This window comes from Larimichthys crocea, chromosome XIII, assembly GCF_000972845.2.
Source record: "Larimichthys crocea isolate SSNF chromosome XIII, L_crocea_2.0, whole genome shotgun sequence".
In the NCBI taxonomy this organism is placed as follows: domain Eukaryota; kingdom Metazoa; phylum Chordata; class Actinopteri; family Sciaenidae; genus Larimichthys; species Larimichthys crocea.
Window position 1 is genome coordinate 29,350,284 of NC_040023.1, and position 21,195 is coordinate 29,371,478.

The 21,195-nt window shown below is 43.3% G+C and overlaps 1 protein-coding gene across 4 annotated transcripts in view; it reads left to right on the forward strand.

Annotated features, from left to right (window-relative positions):
• ascc3 (activating signal cointegrator 1 complex subunit 3) overlaps positions 1 to 13,688 on the forward strand; it is a 143,621-nt gene extending 129,933 nt beyond the window's left edge. For 3 of the 4 annotated variants that reach the window (XM_027286029.1, XM_027286030.1, XM_027286031.1), the window contains exons 37-42: positions 1,871 to 2,095; positions 8,652 to 8,803; positions 9,305 to 9,455; positions 12,267 to 12,473; positions 12,735 to 12,910; positions 13,008 to 13,688. In XM_027286029.1, the coding sequence (XP_027141830.1) occupies positions 1,871 to 2,095; positions 8,652 to 8,803; positions 9,305 to 9,455; positions 12,267 to 12,473; positions 12,735 to 12,910; positions 13,008 to 13,155 (1,059 nt within the window). In that variant the 3' untranslated portion in view covers positions 13,156 to 13,688. Of the gene's footprint in view, positions 1 to 1,870; positions 2,096 to 8,651; positions 8,804 to 8,982; positions 9,456 to 12,266; positions 12,474 to 12,734; positions 12,911 to 13,007 lie in introns of those variants that run through there. The other variant, XM_027286032.1, reaches the window with a different exon arrangement.
• Positions 13,689 to 21,195: the final 7,507 nt, after the last annotated feature.

Below are 21,195 nucleotides of genomic sequence, written 5' to 3' on the forward strand. Positions count from 1 at the left end.
TTTCTTTCCTTCTGTATTTGTCCTCTGCTTTTCCTGAGATGGTAGTGTTGTCATAGTGAAGTCAAACTGTATGCAACATACACTTTGTCAAACAACACAGTCTATCGTGTTGTAGTGTACAAATGTGCATACAAGATCAGTGAGGGAAACCTGACATCATGTTGACGAGTAGAAAACCGACTCCTTAGGTGAAAGAGCTCATCAAAGAATCTTATCATTCCTTTTGTGATAGTAACTGTAACTACGGGTTAATGGCCCAGTTCTAGGAAGACAGCGGGCTCACAGGACGATCACACAGGTTGGAAACATCACACTAGTTTTGTATTTTTGTAAATCCACTCCCTACTCCAACTTTAACCTCTACTGCTCGTCACACACTGTTTACCAGGATCCTGATGATCAGAAAATGAGTTAGTTAGTTAATTAGTTTAATTGTTTAACTTAATCAATTTAAGAAATAAACCAACTGAAGAGTTGGTCTTTCTGTTTCAGTTTTTAGCTGTTGTTTTTCTGCCTGTGTCATAGGACATTCTTGATACTACCTCTGATTGGCTCTCTTTTTGGAGAACATCAGAACTATGAATCACCAAAAATAATCAGACATGTTGGTTGGGATTTGTGGGGTTGGCTCTGGTCAAGTGACCTCTTGTCTATCTTTAAGGCTAATGAAATGGGCTTTGTGACCCTTGTGTGGGTGTAACATACTGAACATGTGACCATCATATCCTAAGTTTGCATCTGGCTAGAGAGCTTCACTTTATCATTCCCCATCTCTGCTGCCTCAGGTCCTGTCTATCTGTCTCAACTGTCTATTCTACAGTATAAGCATTAACCATTCAAAAATAGACCTGATGGTAATTATTCTACTGTGATACCAAACGGCAGATACTCACATTGGAATAGTTAGAAGCCTTAAACAATGAATGAAGAAAATGAGACATTTCTAAAACTGTGTGTTTATTTTGGTTCAATTTCATCCACATGTGTAGCTGCTGACATTTCCAGAAATGAACTCATTTGAGAGCACACCGTTTATAAAGCCCGCATGTCATTTTTCAAAAGCATAGTTTAGTAAAAATCTGTTTTTATAGCAGTTGTACTGTGGGCTGACTCTCTCCCTTATCTGTCTCTGCATATGTTACTATCAGAGGGTGTGGAGTCATTAGTTATGATGCAGCTTTAAAGATCTATAGTTTTTCTCTCCAGCACATCCATATGCAGACACAACGGCACTGAAAGATAAATCATTCAGAGATGATTCCTGTTCCTCTCCTTCATCCCAGCCCCCACCACGCTTAGGTCCTTTTTCCTAGGTCCTAGTTTTTGAAACACTGGCTTCAGTCGGTGATGGATGGAGCCTTAACAGTCCAGGATGGGGGGGGGGATTTGACAAATGCCTCCAGCGCAGCCTGTTGATGGGACTACATTAGCCGAAGTTGAACGGGAGTGAATTAGAGGAGAGCAGCAATGCGTGTCCGTGCATCTCTCTGTATAACGACCACAAACAAGACCCGGCACACGGCCTCAGCACAAAGAGGAGACTGATGTATCATCATCATCATTTCACGCACCCAGTGACCCAGTAAATTTGACTGTGTCTTTGTCATTCAGGGTTAAGCATTCTCAGAAATCTACTTGAAGAATTCAAAATATCATCCCAACCCTTGATAGATTTTTACAAGCAGCTGTGTAGGATTTTTAGTTCATCAGGTCTGGTGAAAAGATTCCCCCGCAGTCTTTATGGGGAAGGGGAACAGCCGTTTTTCCGAGCAGGGAAATCCCTGTTAGCTGTTAGTACAGATGCTCGGATTAAAAAGGTCTGACCGCATACTTTAGACTTCCTGTTTCACTTTTGATCTTTGTCTCTCAGGATGCAGAGGAGTATGCCGAGCTGCCCGTCAGACACAACGAGGACCAGCTGAACAGCCAGCTGGCTCAGCAGCTCCCCCTGCAGGTCAACCCCCACTCCTACGACAGCGCCCACACCAAGACTCACCTGCTGCTGCAGGCCCACTTCAGCCACGCCCAGCTGCCGTGCAGTGACTACACCACCGATACCAAGACGGTGCTGGACAACGCCATCCGAGTCTGTCAGGTAGGATTCACTGGACAGTTGACAAAAAGCTACAGCAAGTTATGAATGTGATAACTCATAAATATCATTATATCAATAATGATTTAGGCTTTAAGAACATTTGCTTGTATGTTGATGACTGTTTTCCACTTGTTATGTATATCACACATTAGCCACAGCTTGGACTGCATTTCCCATGCACATTGCCAGTAGGGATACCAAAATGTGGAAGAACACCTAAAGCCCAGTTCATATTTTTTGCATGTTTGTGAAGGTCCTCTTTAGTCAGCCAAACATAAGTGACATCCTCTGCCCTATGTCCACACGGTCACAAATTTTGGGATAAGCACAGAATGTACGCATATCACGCACACCAACTGCGCATGCTGGAAACTGGACAGAGAGGAAGAGAATGAAGGTCTATGGTCCATAGACCTTTTCTTAGGCTGGATTCAGACAAGATCAGGCACTCCGGCGAAAACTGAGGTTTTTCCATTCATCTGAGTGGGGGTGGTCTGTTTCAGCAGTCCGCCCCATGGGGATGTTAGCGAAAAAAAACGTGCGGGGGATCGGTTGATCCAGATCCAGCTTTTTGGGAAAACGGAGCCCGACGTCACGCTCTGCAAGCCAATCAAAAACCGGCAACCATACCTGAAGACACCCACGGGAAGACAGGAAGAAAAACCTTGTTTACCTTGTTTGTGTATTGGCGCCCATCATGGTTGACGTGTTTTACTTCTAAGAATTTCATTGCTGTATAAGCCATGTGTTTTTACTTGCAAATGACAATAAATCTCTTGAATCTTGAAACATTCTGCTTTCGGCTAGCAACCATGGAGGCCAGATTGATCGCTACAATCTACACTTATCCCGAAATCTACAGTCCTTCAATGAAGGAGTCTTCTCCTCGTCTTCTTTGTCTTATTCTTTTCTGTTCTTGGTTAATGCAGGCGGGAAAACTGCTTTTAAGTGGACTGTTGCCACTTTCTGGTTTGGGGCGGTAATGTTATCAAAATGCTGTCACGCAACAAGCCAAATAGTGACACTCCCACACCACAACCCCGCCGCTGGTCACCGGAACACCTGATCCTGTCTGAATACATGCTTGCCATGGTACATGTCCTACAGGTGTCTGAAAGAAAGTCATGTGGTGTCGTGCGTCGTGCTGCAGTGGAGAAAGCATTGAGGTTGTAGGGTTCTAACTTTTAGCCAGATGAACATCACTTTCGCTAACCAAGCCCCAAAACTAAAACTAACTGACATGATCAATTCAACGCATTCCATGGGCATGGAGTGATGCATGCCCCCAGCTGATGGCATCACATCAGTTAACTTTCATGTGCAGTGCATGCAAGTGCACTACACCTGTTATTGTAGTGTGTCAGATACATATGTAATATGTTTGGTTAGATTATTCAGATGTAGGTTTTAATTCTCAATAATGATAGTAATGGTATTACATAATAATGTTTTTTTTTTAAATAATGTACTGCACATGAAAAGAGAGCACATCTTGGGAGTGGATGCTGTGCTGTAGGTATGAAGAAGAGAATAAGGTGGATGTTAAACATTAGTAGGTGATTTGTAGTTGAACTTGCTGATCCATCTCATAAATAACATGATGCTCAGCGGTTAGATCTAACACCCCGGCAGCCACAACGTGTCTGCTATTCAGCGTTTATATGGAAAGAGAGATTATGGAGTATTTAGCACCTGGTCATGTTATCAGTGTCAGTAACATCCTCAGAACTTTATCCATCAAAGATCCACAAAGGTGAGTTTGTATCAAAGGTGTGAGGTGCTTGCTGCTTTTTATTCACTTTTTTTGTATGTACTGTTTGAAGTTAAGACCATGTCTTAACGTCTGCAAGCCATTGTCCACAGCTCAGGATGGGTGGTTGTGTGTGTGCATATGTACATGTGCTTGTGATTTTCCATGCTGTGTATCTGGCAGTGATATTGCATGGCTCATGGATGTGGTTACTCCTCTGGTGTCCTGCTGCTACCGTTTACTGAAATGGTTCTGGTCTTTAGGTCCTTTATGGTTGTTTTTATTGAATGAATGTATATTTTTACAGTTCTTTATAGTATACGTAAAGTGAGCAGCAGACTGTTCCTGTCTCTGGACATTTTAATTTAAAGGTTCTGATTCTTCAGTCTAGCCTTTTACAAATGGATACTTCCTATATGGAATAATAGATTCCTAGATTATTACAATCACTTCAGTTTACTGTATTAATCTGCACAGTCTATAGATCTCACCCATCAGGATGAGGTTGAACTGAAGGTTCAGAGCATGAATGTGTGGCTGGAAGATCTGTATGAACTGTATTAGTACAGACCAATATACCAGGACCAGGGGAGGGTGATATGGGTCTTGAACACGTGATGTGTAATTTATCTAAATTAAGGTCCACATTCTGCAGTGCATCTATTGAAATGAATGACCCCTAGTTGCTCATACAAGACATCTGTAACAGCACCTACCTGTCAATCAAAGCATCCACTGTTAATTCTACATAATATTTCTGCTGTGAAGTTGGACATTTTAGCATGGGGGCTCACATACAGACTAACTCATTCTATAGCAAACCTTAATCCGTTTAAGGGACGTTTAAGGGACTGCAGTTTATGACACTTCACATTGGCTTCACTTCACAGCCACAGAGCCAATAAAGTGACACATATATTGAATATTATTGCATAATATTGAGACATATGTGGTTTTGCCTTTTATATTATTTCAGTGTGTTATCATTGGACTCCAGATGGTTATGGCTATGGCTGTCATGTAGATAACTTCCTCACAATTCTTTGTTTCATGTATCGCAATCTCTTTGTATTAACAAACATAACATGTTAATCCAGTTGGCAATTTGTTTTTTTGTTTTTTATTTGGATGCACCTGAAAGGAGATGCGTCCATGGACTGTTAATCCATAGACGTATCACTGGGCAAAAGGAGGAAGGCTAGCATCCTCGGTCAGGATGTCAGGCTGAGGTGGTGGGAAAACTGGCCCCAGTAGGCTATCAAACATCTAGTCTCTGGACAATAACCTCCCTGAGACCAAACATGGGACTGCTGCATAATCTGTCTCACAGCAGCCAGGATGGACATCCAGAGATTCAGGAAAAGAGAAAAGCAGACTTTCAGTCCATCATCTTTAAACATGTGCTGCTTCTACCAAAAGGAGTAAGAATGGATAATAATTAGGGCTGTCAATCGATTAAAAAAAAATTAACTAATTAATCGCAAAAATTTCTGTAATTAATCGCGATTAATCGCGATTAATCTATCAATAAATTAAATGCATTTTTCTGAGACTGAAGCTTATAATGAATATTTATTTATGTAAAATGATCAAATTAATGTAGAATAAACACAGAGAAAGTATATTTAAATTCATTCATTTTATTGGCTTAAGGTGCACATATGCACAGTGCAAATAGAAAAAAGCCAGAATGAGGAAATATACTGACGAGTGCCACACTCCTGTAGTGTAGACTGGGTGTTTTGCTTTGAGGTGATATGTTAAAGTTGTGTTACTTCTGTGGAATTTAAATTGAGGCTTTGCAAACTGTGCAAATTGCCTTGTTTTTGTCCAATGAGCCGTCGGGCAACTTTTTAAAATGAAATGTTCCCCCTAAAAGTCTGTCCTTATCCACCTTTCCGCCATAGACTCTCCTTTAGTTAGGATAGATCATAGACATATATGCACAGACTCTCCTTTAGTTAGGATAGATCATAGATATATATACATAGACTCTGCTTTAGTTAGGATAGATTATAGACACATACATAGACTCTGCTTTAGTTAGGATAGATCATAGACATATATACATAGACTCTCCTTTAGTTAGGATAGATCATAGACATATATACATAGACTCTCCTTTAGTTAGGATAGATCATAGACATATACATAGACTCTCCTTTAGTTAGGGTGGATCATAGACATATATACATAGACTCTCCTTTAGTTAGGATAGATCATAGACATATACATAGACTCTCCTTTAGTTAGGATAGACCATTGACATATACATAGACTCTCCTTTAGTTAGGATAGATCATAGACATATATACATAGACTCTCCTTTAGTTAGGATAGATCATAGACATATATACATAGACGCCTCATTGAGCAGGTTGGTCCGTTGCTGCGATACGTTAACACGTCCGCCATATTGGATGTGGCAGATCTGCCCGTAAACTAAAACAAGCAGGGCCGGTTTTAGCTATGGGCAATGTGGGCGACCGCCCAGGGCGCAGTCTCCGTGAGGGCTTTAAGTTAATGCCTCTTATACACCCGTTCACACACACACTAATATATCTGGGAAACAAAGCTACACTTTGCCACATCCAAAATGGCGGCCGCCACTGGAAGTAAACAAAACCGTGTTAATTGCGTAAAAAAATTTTAACGCGTTAATTCTTTAAAATTAATCGACAAAATTAACGCGTTAATTTTGACAGCACTAATAATAATACATGACAAGAAACAGTACAGTACAGTACAGTAGAGGAAGTAAATGAATGAAGTGCAACAGGTAAAGTCCCTCATAGAAACCATGGAGGGGACACCTTTTAACTTCTGGATTTTTGGGCCTGATTCAAATGTAACCGTTGGAAAACCCACTCAAAACCCAAAAATTGGAGATATTTATATTAAAGGGATCTGAAGACAGACAGATTTGGTCCAAAATTGTCCTGAAATGCATTAGACCCAAAAAGAGAACCCACAATGCTGCCCCAGCTAACAAGCATTCATAATCGAAAAAATGTCCCATTAATCCCTGAGAGGGAAGCGAGTCTGTTCTAAATGTATTCCTCTCTTGTGTTTATGAACAGGTGGAAAAAATGCTTTCCCAGGATAATCTTTTAAGTTCCTTACTTATTGTTTTTTTTTTCATCTGTAAAAAAGGCAGGTGAATTTTAATTTCTCTGTGCACTTGGAACTAATATTTTATATTTTTTATAAGTCTTAATATAATCTTAAAGGGGGCTGCCATGGCGACAGTGAAGGTTGGCAGTTCGATCCCTGCTCTCGCTGCTCAAAAAATTGTAAGGAGAACTGACAGCTGGTGGGGTGGCAGTCCATGAGCAAGGCACCGTACCCCCCCAACATCTGCTCCCCATTGCAGTATATATGTGTATATGGCATCTGTCACTATGTGTGTGTTCCTGTGCATGTGCATGTGTGTTCCGACAGGTGCCAGCTGGATGGGATGAATGCAGAGAAATAATTTTGTGTGTAAAAAGCATGATTAATAAAGTTTCAACTTAAACCTAATATCATTTGAACAGGTGAGTTGTATATAAATTCACCCTCAGTACAGTTGTCATGAACGGGGAAATTAGCTTTAGAGACCAAAACTGTTTTTTTGTACCAGGCTGTAAACATGTTTATTTCTACTGTGAAGCTGGACATTTGAACATGGGGACTTATGGAGACTGACTCTTTCTGTAGCCAGCCTCAAGTGGCCAATTGAGGAACTGCACTTCTGCCATTGGAAGTATGGAGGTGTTGCTTGTCTGAGACCTATGGCAATAAAATTTGCCCTATCCAATTAGACCAAATATGATATGTATTCAGTCTGACTTATGTGTCAAACAAACCGTGTGTATGCCTTTAAAACATGTCCTTGTCCTCTTTATTTAAATAGCTTTCTACTCAACCTTTCAAATGCTCAGTCTCTGGACATTGATTCCCTTTGATGTGAGTTAACATGCTGTGATTCTCATTAATAAGGCTGTTGTTGCTGGTTCTAAGCACTGCTGTGACTTCAGCCATATTCTGTCATCAATTTACTCAAGCAGCTACTGTGAAATGTAAATCACTCCTAATTTGTACTGCATTAGCATTTTGATTTCCTTTGCTAGGCCTCGTACGTGCACCCAGAGTCACAGTTACTCTCAGGAAATGACTTGTAGATTAATGAAGTTTGTTTGAGAGCGTCTCTGTCCAGCAACCTCAAGCTTCACCAAGGGTAAAAGGAAAACCACAGAGCGATCCAGAAATGGAGCTGAGGGCTGGCTGCAAAATGACATGATTCTAAATCTCCTGTCAGTCATTCTAACAGTCGCTTCTAGTTTATGATCTGATCTACAAGTTTCCAACTTCTACACCTTATTGGCACCTTCATTTTAAACAGATAGCAGAGCATATGAGTTGGGCAAAGTAATGCTGTTGACAGGGTCAGCACAGGTTTAAGTGTATGATAGGTGGGCGTTTTTTCTGTGGACCCTATCCACTGCAGTGCTTTCCTCTGCTTCCATGGAGAGACTTCTGTCTGCTTCTTCAAACTAGGAGCACACTGACTGACCTCTACTGTCCTTCTAATTGTGTCAGACTTTTAAGACCATTCATGCTTCAAACTCAGGGCTCAGTAACACCAGTATATATAACAAGTGTGGGAAGTCAGTTTGTGTAAAATTCAATGTTGGTTGTCAAAATGGAAGAAGATTTAGGTACATTACATTAGACTCTTCTTTACTGGGTGGTTTAGGCTGAGATGTCATAAAAATCACGTTTCGTGTCTTTAATGTCATACTTTCTTCGGATTTGTATCCTCAGGCGATGCTGGATGTAGCTGCCAGTGAAGGTTGGCTTGTTACAGCCATCAGTATCTGCAACCTGGTCCAGATGATCGTCCAGGGCCGCTGGCTGCACGACTCCTCATTACAGACGCTGCCACATGTAGAACAACAAGACCTCTATCTGTTCAGGTAAACATCATCACTTCACCGCAGGTACAGCTCAAATGCCTGCACAAGCCATTCATTTGTAGCCTGCCTCTAGTAGATGACTAATGTGCCTCGTTGTTCTCCCAGCTGTGCTTAGAATCACATTACATCTCATCATGTTCCGTTAATGTCTGAACAGCTTCTCCCCATGTCGGCCTTAGGTGTTAAGGGTTTCACAGATTTAAAGGTCTGACTGCTGTAACGACAAACACAACTCAGGATTGAACGCACTGACTCCAGCTGGTGTTTCTGTGATGAACTGTTCCCTTCCATGAAACGCAGCTCCATTCTGCAAACCTCTCCACCCACACAGGCACAAGCACACACACACACATGGTGTTGTAGTGTTAAATAATTTTGTAAACTGGAAAACAATGGTAAAAGAGGGGAAAGAGAGGAAGACGAGCAGTCTCTGTGGTGAATCACAGCAGGGAGTGTAGGGGAGGATTTGTTGTGAATCTCTCTCGTCCAATCACACCACAGGAAATGGGCGCAGAGGAAGGGGAGGAGCGACGCGGGAGGCTTCAGCGGCCCAATTGAAGGACTTCCCGAGCTGATCGCTGCGTGCAATGGAAAGGAGAGTGTCTTTGCTGCTATTGTCGGGCAAGAGTTTCAATCAAGTCAGATCGCCCAGGTAAGACTGCAAATAATATCACACCCAGAGGACACTGGGAAATTGAGTATCCATGGAAATCAAGAGCGTGTGCACTTTGGAGAATGTTGGTTTACTACAGAAACAACAAAAAATGATTGTAGGCACTTCAACACTCTACATTTTACAAAAATGATCTTCAGAATGGACCCATTTCCACATTTTGTGCATGCAGATCACACACACATTATCAGTGACGTGCCATGAGCAGTCTTGCCACTGTGGTCCCAGATACCTCCAGGATCCCCAATTACAGCTCCATTGATGGGGTTTACAGCTCCAATTTAAGTGCTAATTGCAGCAGTAATGAGAGTGTCCGGGCACGACGGCAGACCCTGTGGCTTCACCCAATCAGTGTCCCGCTTTCCTCCTTCCCTACCTTTACTCCCCCGTCGCCCCCACCCCCTCACAGTGTGGCGGCCTCTCTAATTAAATAATTAGATGTGCAGCAGCGTTCCTGTCTGACTTGCTCAGGGAGAGTAATCCTCACATAAATAGCTTTTGCCGGGTGAATCAGAGAGAGGCTTTTCTCCTCCTAGCCCTCAATACGCTGCCACACACACACACATACGCGCGTGCACAACACACTCTTCAGCAGTCACTCTCTCTGTGCTCTCTATCTTTCTGATGTGTAATGTCTTCCTCATGGTGGGGGCTTTGGGGTTAAATTCTCCATAAAAACACTTAAGAGCTAAGACTCGCTGTACAGTAGCCGACAGACCTGTCACTCAAACACAGAACAGACCCCTCCCTCTTTTTTAGAAAAACACTTTTTTTTCTCAGAATTCTGAGCACCACTTTCATGTCACATAAGAAATGTGAAGGATCCCGTTTGCACAGCTTTGAGTTATGTACAGTACATAATGACATGACAGTGTACGCACCTGCAAAGGACGCTTCACACCTTACCTCGAGATTCTTATACATCCGTCCATCCGTTTTTCCTTTCTTCTTCTTATCTGGGTTCGGGTCATGGTGGCAGCAGGTTCTCTCCTGCAACACATTTCAGCTGCTCCTGGAGGATCACGGGGCGTTCCCAGGCTAGATGGGCTTTGTAGTCCCTCCAGCAAGTGTACCCCGGGGTCTCCTCCCAGTTGGAATGGCCTGGAACACCTTCAAACGAAGCCACTCCTGATCAGATGCCCAAACCACTTCAGCTGGCTCCTTTTGACGTGAAGGAGCAGCGGCTCTACTCCGAGCTCCTCACCTTGTCTCTAACGCTGAGCCCGGGCCACCCAGCAGAGGAAGCTCATTCTTTGATCTCATTCTTTCAGTCACTACCCAAAGTTTATGACCATAGGTGAGGGTTGGAATATAGATGGACTGGCCTCTTCCCCACAACTATCCGGTACAATGTCCGCAGTACTGCAGACGCCGCACCGACCTACCGGTCCATCTCACACTCCATTGTCCTGTCACTTGTGAGATATGAATGATGAAAGATGAACCAGTAGATAGGTGTTGAACTGGACTGTTATTGATCAAAGGGAACCAAGCCAGAAGGCAAAGCTTTCTATTTCCCTGTCAATCTACGGTCAAACCTATGATCATGAACTTCAGGTAGTACCAGAAGGATGAGACTAACCCTTTCAGATGATCCAGAATGCAGCAGCGTGCCTGGTCTTCAACCAGCATCTCTCATCAAGCTCCACTGGCTACCTGTAGCAGCCTGTATTCAATTTAAAGTAGCCTCTGGTTTTGCACCCTCTTAATTGAACGTCCTCATACAGACATATGTTACCTCTTCCAATGAACGGTGCCTAGTTCTGCCACCCGTACTCTCAGGACAATCCAAACTTTTCTCGTCTGTTGTTCCCCATTGGTGGAACGTCCTACCAGTTCCTACCAGATCAGAAGTGTCCCTCTCTACCTTTGAAAACCTCCTGAAGACCTCCAGCCCTTCAGAGAGGACCACACTACCAACAACATGCTAAATCTACCCCTGCTAGAACTTTCACAGTACTTCTTGCTGCACTAACATGTCCTTGTCAGAATGTACCTTGATTGTTTGGTCACTTTGGATAAAAGTATCAGCTAAATGACTGAATGTAAATGTAGATCGCAAATACATACTCCATAGAGTGTCTGGACTCAGCTTTGAGATGGGATCAGGAGCTTTGACATGGACAGGGAGCTCGGAGTAGAGCTGCTGCTCCTTCGTGTTGAAAGGAGGCCAGCTGAGGTGGTTCAGGCTTTTGATCAGGATGACCTCTGGGCACCTTCCTTTAGAGGTGTTCCAGTCACGTCCAACTGTAAGGAGACTGTGGAGAAGACCAAGGACTTGCTGGAGTGATTACATATCACATCTTGGACTGAACACCTTGTAATCCCCCAGAAACAACTGGAGAATATGAGTGACATCTGGAATACCTCACTTAACCTGCAACCAGACCAAGACTAAAACTGTCTGATAATAAATGCACACTCCTGACTAGGAAAATTCCAGCCTTGGACTTGAGTCTGGATGTACAAACAGTTCTCTGATATCCTGTACATCACAGCCTCAGACTAGATCACTTCCTGGGTTTCTGGGAATCATGATGGACTCAGGAACAGAGCCAGGCAGGGTGCAAATTCTATTCATTCCAACAGAGTTAGGAAGGGTGCCCCAGGTCTTGTGTCAGTATGACTAACAGACAAGTGAATCCAAGCAAATGCTGCATCAACTCTGACCATGTGGTGCAAAATTTGTTCTGTGATTGTTTCAGTGTTGAGCATTATAATAGATATGATCACTTCCACCTAATCCGCCCTCACGCTCTCTCTGATCACATCTTCTCTCTCCCTCGTCAGGCGTGGTCCTTCCTGAGTCATCTCCCGGTGCTGGAGGTTCAGATAAGCATGAAGGGCTGGTGGGAGGACAGTCAGGAGCAGACAGAGCACCGCCTTCCTGCAGCAGGAGCTAACCTGAGGGAAGAGAGGAGCTGGCTGGACGTCCACGCTGACCAGGAGTATGTCCTGCAGGTGTCACTGAGACGCATCAACACGGGCCAGCAGAGGGTCAGTATGTGCAAACCAGAACTCAGCTTTCTATCAAGTCACTGTGATGTGTCAAAGTAAACTGACAACTGTGTGAAAACAGCCACATCCTTAACTGCAGCAGGACCAAAATGTAATGTTTGGCCTGAGATATGGTTCAGCTTTCATCAGGCTTAGCTCGACATTCATCAGACTCAGCTACCGCTCACTACTCATTACCATAAATCTTCATTTGGCACCACCTTAACCATGTGAAAACTGTCCTCATGCCTGTTCCTTCAGAGGAAGCAGGACAGTAAGGCCCAGGCTCCCAGGTTCCCCAAGGCGAAGGATGAAGGCTGGTTCCTGGTCATGGGGGAGGTGGATCGCAGGGAGCTGCTGGCTGTCAAACGGATTGGATACGTACGCAACTACACAACTGTGTCTGTTGCTTTCTACACACCGGAGAAGACTGGAAAGTAAGGAACTGTAAATAAAAAAAACGTGTATGTTTGTCCAGCCTTGTGCATCCAGGCTTGTATTCCAAATGCTGACCAACCTACCATCTGGTTTTAGGTGTATATACACACTGTACCTGATGAGCGACAGCTACCTGGGTCTGGACCAGCAGTACGACATCCACCTGAACGTAAAACCTGCCAGCATCGCCGCTCAGGTCAACACGGAGGTGTCCGACGCAACAAGTGACCTGTCCCTCAGCTGAGGACCAGTGACAGAAAAACACATGATCAACAGATGAGTGCGATGAATCTGAAACAGAGACCGTGTGACAACAGGCCTCAATGATCTGTGATCAGTGCATTCCAGTGATCATTTTACAATTTACTGCTTTGCTCTGCCCACCTTGTATCAGCTTCCCTCGTCTGTAGTCATTTCCAACATGGCAGCATTTTCACCTCTTACTTTAAACTCGACTGCAATGCATTCTTGTCTGAAGCTGAAGTGCTGGAGCACAGAAGGTTCCCCCTTATACCACGGATCTCTGATTATTTAACACGTGTGAAACAGATGATGTTTTAGTTCTTTAAACGTGTTTTATGTTTTCATTCAGTTGATTTCACATTGAGTTACATCACATTCCGTTTGTTCTGCACTTCTGACCACATGTCAATCAGTGATGTCAGCAGGTCTTCTACCTCCTGTATCATCACTGATAGACAACAGTTCAGAAGGTGTCTGTTTTTCTGGATCAGATGTGTTCTAACGGCAGAAATAAAGCTTTGGTCTGAAAATCAATTAAATCTGCTCACTTGTCTCAGTGACACTAAAGGCCTCAGTGTGCTTCATATGAATCATATCTGCCTCCATGTGAACAAGAGCACCTGCTGACATATGTGAGAGAGTCTGAAGGTGACGATCCAATGAGTGCTTCCTCTGAAACATGCTTACTGAGAAATGACGCCCTGTTGTCTCCTGGTTAGGCTTTTCTGATTTGGTTCAGTTTCAGTCACAGGCTTCATCCATTGAAGGAGAACAGAGACTTTCACTTCATTTCCATTTTTGTAAGCCGCTGTAGTCTGCCTGGGCAAACTGGGCTCCACAACATTTACTCAAAAAAAATCAATTCCAGTCAACATCCAGTGTGTAACAGAGGCTGCAGAGTTATGTAAACAAGTCACTTTAATAGAGCGAGGAGCAGAAGGTCTGCTGAGCATCCTGCAGAAATCATTTACCATATTCACACACTGTTTCCACCCAGCTGACCCTTTGAATCCACCAACACTTTAATAACTATGATATGATGTATTACTGGACATCGTGTCATTGAGCTGTGGTCAGAAAGCAACATGGTTCATAGATTCATCTTGACGGAGTAAAAGAGCAATCCTGTGAGACTCAGTGTCAATCTGTCGGATGAACTTTTAGTATGAAGAAAATACTCCATCTATGAACTAAACCAACTTATAAGAACCACCTGGGTAAAAATAGACGCAATGTTAGCAGCCTGTAGTTCCTCTGACACAAGACCTTAAAAATGGGTTTGATGTAAACTGTTGAATGGATCTAAAATCAGAAATTAGTTGAAAACTCTTAATTGAGACGTGAATCCAAAGATATGAAACACACAGCATGTTGATTTTGCTTCTCCGTGCCAAACAGAAAAAAACCTGACGGTTTCATTGAATCTGTTGGAGTGGATTTCCGTGCTGCTGTGTGAAACGTTCAGAAGCTTCGTTCAGGATCAGCAAACTGTCAAATCTGTTTTGTCAAATAAATCTCTTCCTCAGTTCAGAAGTGTCCCCAGCTGAAAACTTCTGATCACACACTTCAGGGAGAAATTTTGAAATGTTTCTCAATGGCTGACAAATGATTTGAATAAATAAAAGCATTGTTTACTCAAAGACCAGGTCCTGATCCTTCTTGTGGTTGCATACCTCAACTGTTTGGCCGTTTGTGTCTGTCTGTTTGATTTTCACTCTGTCACCACCATGCCTCCTGCCACTTTTGCATTAACCTGCTAAGCTAATAAAGCAAAAAGATTACCTAAAGTTGGGTTTGACTCTCAAAACTGGGGATGGATCTCAAAGACACAGATACCAAGCTCTAGAGTCTGTAGATTAACGCGGGACATTGGACGGTCTGAACCATTTCAAGCCATTGTCAGCACTCAGTACAACAGTTACCATTACAAGATAATGCGGTCCACACTGTCAGCGACTGCAGAGGTTTACACCAGCAGATGACCACACACAGTACCTCTGCTGCTCTGACTAAACTGCCAAAGGTTTTTTTTTTTTTTTTTAACACTGCGTACAAACCCTAATTCAAACTCCACCAAGTCCATGTCAATGTGCTCCATCTGTATGGGACAGCAGGGGAGCTGGAAAGGTTTAACACTCAAGCAGGATACGCAGTCTAGTGACAGTGTGCAGATGGATGCCCAGAGCAGATCTGAAACCAGCAGGAGCAAACCCACACAACCTTTTATGGTAGCAAACAGTTGTTTATTTACACATCCAGCAGTCGTGTTCATGTCACCTGACAAATCCAGTATTCTCTCTTTTACCCTGTTTTTGGTCTCTACCAGCTCCCAAGGGGAATATCTATCTCTCTGGCTGCTAAATGTTCCACTATGTTCACCAGCTATAGTCTCTGACTGTCTGCTGTTTGCAATACAGTGACTTTTTAGAGCTCCTCTCTGATAACAGCTGCCTGCTGCCGCTAAAAACAGTGAAGCAGGACAGTAAAGTTGTGTGTTAAACAGCTAAACAACACTCACTGTAAAGGTCTGTAAAGCCAAGAGGTAATGTAAAGGAGAAACTACAGAGCCATGGAAAAAAAATGTAAAAAGGCCTGTCTACAGTCAGTGTTCAGTTTGCCCCAGAGATACTGTAGAAACATGATGGTCCAACATGGCAGACTCCATGGAGGAGGACCTGCAACAAAATCTTAGTTATGAATACTATGTTCTGTTTATGTAATATTCTGTAAAGCAGCCCATTAAAATCTGACACACTGGAACTTAAACATGATTGATGATGACATGATTTGATACAGTGTTTCATAATAGCCTCATGCTAACTTCATTGCTAACATAAAAAACCAGAGTTACGAATGTAACTACGGTTCTATAAATTCTGGATGACCACCAGAGGGTGGTGCTTCAGCACTGGATATCTCCATCTGGCATATGTGCAGGTCGAGTTATTATACCAACAAAGTCACCTGTGACCAGGCGATGACGTAAAGTGCACGCCCCAGTATAAAACACGTCATCACGCAATCTGTTCCTACAGAATCTTCTCGCCAAGATTCCAAGTGACAGACAGCTCTGGTGGTCATCCAGAATTCATAGAATCACAGTTACATTCGTAGCTCTCGTTCTGTTTCATTCTTCCTGACCGCTAGAGGGTGGTGCTTCATCACTGGATGACTCATACCAGCAAGGTCAAGAGGAATGCTCACCGCATTAAGGCATTAAAGCCGTTGACAGGACAGCCATTGCCACAGCTGGTAGAGCAGCCACATTGACACGATAATAGCAAGCAAAGGTACATGAGGATTACCAGGTCGTTGCAGCACAGATGTCCTGCAGGGAGACCCCTTTCACGGCTGCCCATGACAGTTCTCTGGCACCTCATCCTGTGTCTGGCACCACTGGGAGAAAAGCTTCCGACAATTAGCATAGAGTGACCTAGTGGAGGGTGCCCTGGAACTTAATACCGTGTGGATCACAGGATGCTAGGAGTGGGTCCAGGCTTCCAATGGCCAGACCCAAAGCTGAAGGCTATCCGGATTTGGATGCCATGCACCGGAAACCATGGCCGCCCTGGCCAGTTGGGGGCCACCAGTAGCAGTCTGTGGCCCTCCTGTTGCACTCTTTCCAGCATCACCAGAATGAGTGGAATTAGAGGAAAGGCATATAGAAGGCAGGCTGGCCAAGCATGAGCCAAGGCATCCTGTCCCAGAGGGCTGGTTCCCACCATCAGGGAGTACCAAAGGGGACAATGTGTGGATGTTTCTGAGGCAAAAACGTCCACCTCTGCTCTGCCCTAATTTCCACCACCTCTGGGTGGAGTCTCCAGTAGCCCTGTGGTGGCCGTTGGCGGGAGAGAACATCCGCCACACTGTTCTGCACACCTGGGAGGTGCACGGCCCTGAGGCTCAGGAAGTGGGGAAAAGCACATTTATATGTTCCCACCTGTGCTGTGTGCTCCATCTGCCCTTGATGGTCCTGCGCTGCCAGACTGCACCCCAACCTAACCGAGAGACATCTGTCTCCACAACCTCTCAGCGGGAAGGGATTACTCCTAGGGGAACCCCCCTGACCAGATACTCCTTTCTCCTCCAAGGTTTCAGGGCTCGATAGCATGGGCTAGATACCCTGACGTTCCTGCCCGTGTGCCACTTGGGATCCAAATGAAGTGTGTTGACCCAAATTTGAAGGGGCCGTAAGGAAAGGAGACCCAGGGGGATCACCATGGATGCTGCCGTCAGCATACTCAGCAGCTTGAGAAAGAGGCCGTATCTCAACACACTTTCCGGAAGCAACCTGAGTTGCAAAATATTCTCCACTTATTTCTGGGAAAGGAAGGCTCTCATTGACAGAGAGTCGAGAGTCATGCCCAGGTAATCTGTTTTCTGACTGGGTGTAAGACTGCTCTTGGAGTAATTGACTGTGAGGCCCAGCTGGTTCACATGTCCAAGGAGCACAGCAGTGTTGCTGACTGCCTGCTCTGCAGTTGGGGAAACAATTAGCCAATCGTCCAGATATGGCAAGACCCTCAAACCCCTGGCCTGTATGGGAGCAAGGGCCACTGCCACGCAACTCGTAAATATGCAAGGGGCAAGTGAGAGACCAAACGGCATCACCTTGAATTGGTAAGCCCGGCCCTGAAGGCGAATCTCAGGAACTGCCTGTGGTGTGAAGCAATGGGCACGTGAAAATAGGCATTTCTGTCTATTGACACAAACCAGGCCTCCTGTGCCACTGACTGGAGAACATCTGCCATCCGCAACATTCAAAATGACAGGACCTTTAAAAACCTGTTCAGCCCCTGCAGATATAGGATTGGGTGGAACCCGCCATCCTTCTTTTGGATTAAAATTACCAATACGGCGCTAACCATCCTCCGGTTGGAGGGGGGCCATACAAGAGTTACAGACATGCAAGCTCAACATGTCCTAAAGTGGTACAGTTTTTTCTAGAAAAAAGCACATAAGAAAAATAGAGTCCGTTCTATGCTGCACAATTATCTCATAAACAGTGTAAGACAGTCACAGTGAAAACAAACGCATCCACACCGGAGCGTGCCTCAAAAACATTTAATTCAACGAACTTAAAGCAAGATTTCTGACTGTCCAGTCTAATGTGTGTGTGGGTGGGTGCTTACTGCCGTTACAAACCATGAAAGCAGAGATTCAAACATGTGTAAGATAACAAAAACAAATACAAGACCGGCAAGCCGCCGGCTCCTAGCATCGGCTAACAGCAAAAGCAACTTAGCTTACTTACCTGTAGTCAGTACGAACTGTAACGGCGGGATCACCGCTGTTTGTCTGAAAGAAACAGACCATTTATTTGAAAGAATAAGTGGCTCACCGCAGTCTCTGGTGGACGTATAACCGAAGCACCAACCCTCTGGTTACGAGACTACCGGCAGCGAGCCGAACTGACCTGCTATCAGATTTTTCCTCAATATCAAGAAGATAGAAGGAACAGATTGCGTGATGACATGGGGGTTTTATACTGGGGCGTGTTCCCTACATCATCGCATGGTCACAGGTGACTTTGTTGGTATAATAACTCAACCTGCACATATGCGAGATGGAGATATCCAGTGCTGAAGCTCCGCCCTCTGGCGGTCAGGAAGAATGAAATAGAACCTTAATCTCTGACCAAACAAAATGAAGGTGGTTTGACAATGAAGGAGAATGCATGGACTACAAAAGAGAATATTTTTGCTTGGGCTGCATCAGTTTTGAACTTTTTTTCAAACTGTCTATTGTCAGTCTGCTGATACAGGAAAACAATGATAGATCAGTTGTGTAAAGCCCCAGGAAGCCTGCAGGCCAGTGGCTTGTTTTATCACATTTTGATGTGTTTGGTCCAGTAACATTTAGAAAGTCCAGAGGAGCCGCATGATGAAATCATTTTTATCTACTTGATAAATGGGTGATGGAGAGCTAAACTGGAAGGTCAGCTGACAGAAGTCTTAAGTTTGCTTTATGGACCACACAATGAAAGTGTGTGCAGAAGATCTGAGTAATTTTATGCCTTTAAATTGTTGTCCCTGAGTACTGTAGGGTTAAAGATCCTGGTTACATTGTGTTATACTGAGTAATAAAATAAAGAAACACTAGAGGGCTCTGTTTACAGAGTACTGTATGTCAGAAGTGAAATATAACCGCCTAAAAAAGTTATTTTCAGTTTCTACAGTGGCCTAGAATGGACAAACTAAACACTGGCTCTAGAAAGGCCTTTCTTGTTTTTCATACATTTTGCACCATCGTTTCCCCTCACTTGAGGCGAGGGGTTTGTCATCTGCAAATCCACCACTAGATGCCAATGAAAAAAAAAACAGCCCTGTAATTTTGGCCTGAGACAGAATGCAGACTCCAGTCTGGCATTAAAGTGAGATTTGCTACACGCCCATCGACAGCATAACCCACCTCCACACCCTGACATCTGCCTCTCCTCATGAAGGCCACACTACTTCCTGTGTAGGCCTTTTCATCGCAGGTGTGACTGATATCATTACCAATGGCTCTGTGAGCCAGCATGTACAACACCAGCATCCAGAAACTGAAGCAGCTAAATGGAATTCAGCCATCATTCATCTGATTTTTTACACGTGCGTTGTCCTGCTAAGACAGTACATTGTCGCTGTGCACTGATGGGGTGATGGGTAGTTTTTAACAAGCTAATGTGCTCCTTGTTCTAACACAAGACGCCTCCACATATGGCTTGAGGGAAATTCGAATGAAACGTGAAACACTGCCTCCACAATTCTCTGAACGAGAATCAGTCCGAGTTACCTCTTTAATAGTAACTCAAAGAGAAACCATCAAAAATTCATTTAAATTGAATTAAATATTTAAAAAAAAATGTAAGTCATGATAATCAGATGAAAGCCAGCAGTGAGTGATAGCTGGTGTTTGTATTCTGTTCAGCCACATGTAGATTACAGCACAGCGAGGCTATGTTTACACAGCAGAGCTGTTTATGAAGGACTGAATCTTTTGTCTGACACATTTGTTTTGCATTGACTTAAATCCAGCTCTTGTTTTTCTCATGTGCTCAGTGTACATGAACAAAGTGTGTAATATGATAACTGGAATACAATTTGGAGTAACCTGAAAATTTCATGTCAAGGGACAGAGGCCACACATATGAAATGACAGATTGTATTTTTGTTGTTTTGTTGTCACTGACCTTAAAGAACAATTTAATTAACAATTCATGACATCATTATTACGTGATTTGATGTTTTTCACAGCAGTCAATTATGTGACAGTGTGCACATTAGTTATCATAATGGTGTGAGAGAAGATTTAGGGGGAAAAAAAGGTTCATTTTATGTTTTGGTTTGTTTAACTCAAATGTTTAATTTTTAAAAAAAATGAGTCTTGGCTTGTGTGATGGGAGAACACTTCTCTGATCCTGGCTCTGCTCTGAGCAGCATATATTTCATGAATCAGATTTGTTTCTTCGCGTGAATGTGACAGAAACAGATCTGAAAATACAGCTTTGCTTTGTACTCGAGTACAACCTGGAATCTTCCGTTTGTGTGTGGTAATTTGATTCAACACAAACTAATTTAAAAACTGTAAAAAAAAAACGAAACTTTTCCAAATCATCACTTTTTAAAGGGGCCGTCAAGAAAGACAGGGCTTGAGGATCAGGTGGTAAAGCAGGACCCCACTCATGTAAACTGATGATGCATTCAGGGGCCAAACTGTGGTTATTTGATTAAATGCAATTTTTACATGTTATGAAATGTGTTCCACAAGTCAGTCTGGTATTCATTTATTGATTTATTTATTTTAATTGATTTGTTTTATTTTGCCAAATCTTGAGCCCTGTTCTGCAGGGGAGCCCCGTATCAATATTTCATTTTATGACCTTTAATGTCATTTCTATTCAGATTCTCTATTTGATTTTTAGTTTTCAAATAATCTGACTGTAATCAGTAATTAATCCTGACTATAAAAAATATAATAAAAAAATATAATATAAAATAACAGATAACTGTGAAATAAATAATTAAAAATAAACATCACAATTTCCTACAAAATACAG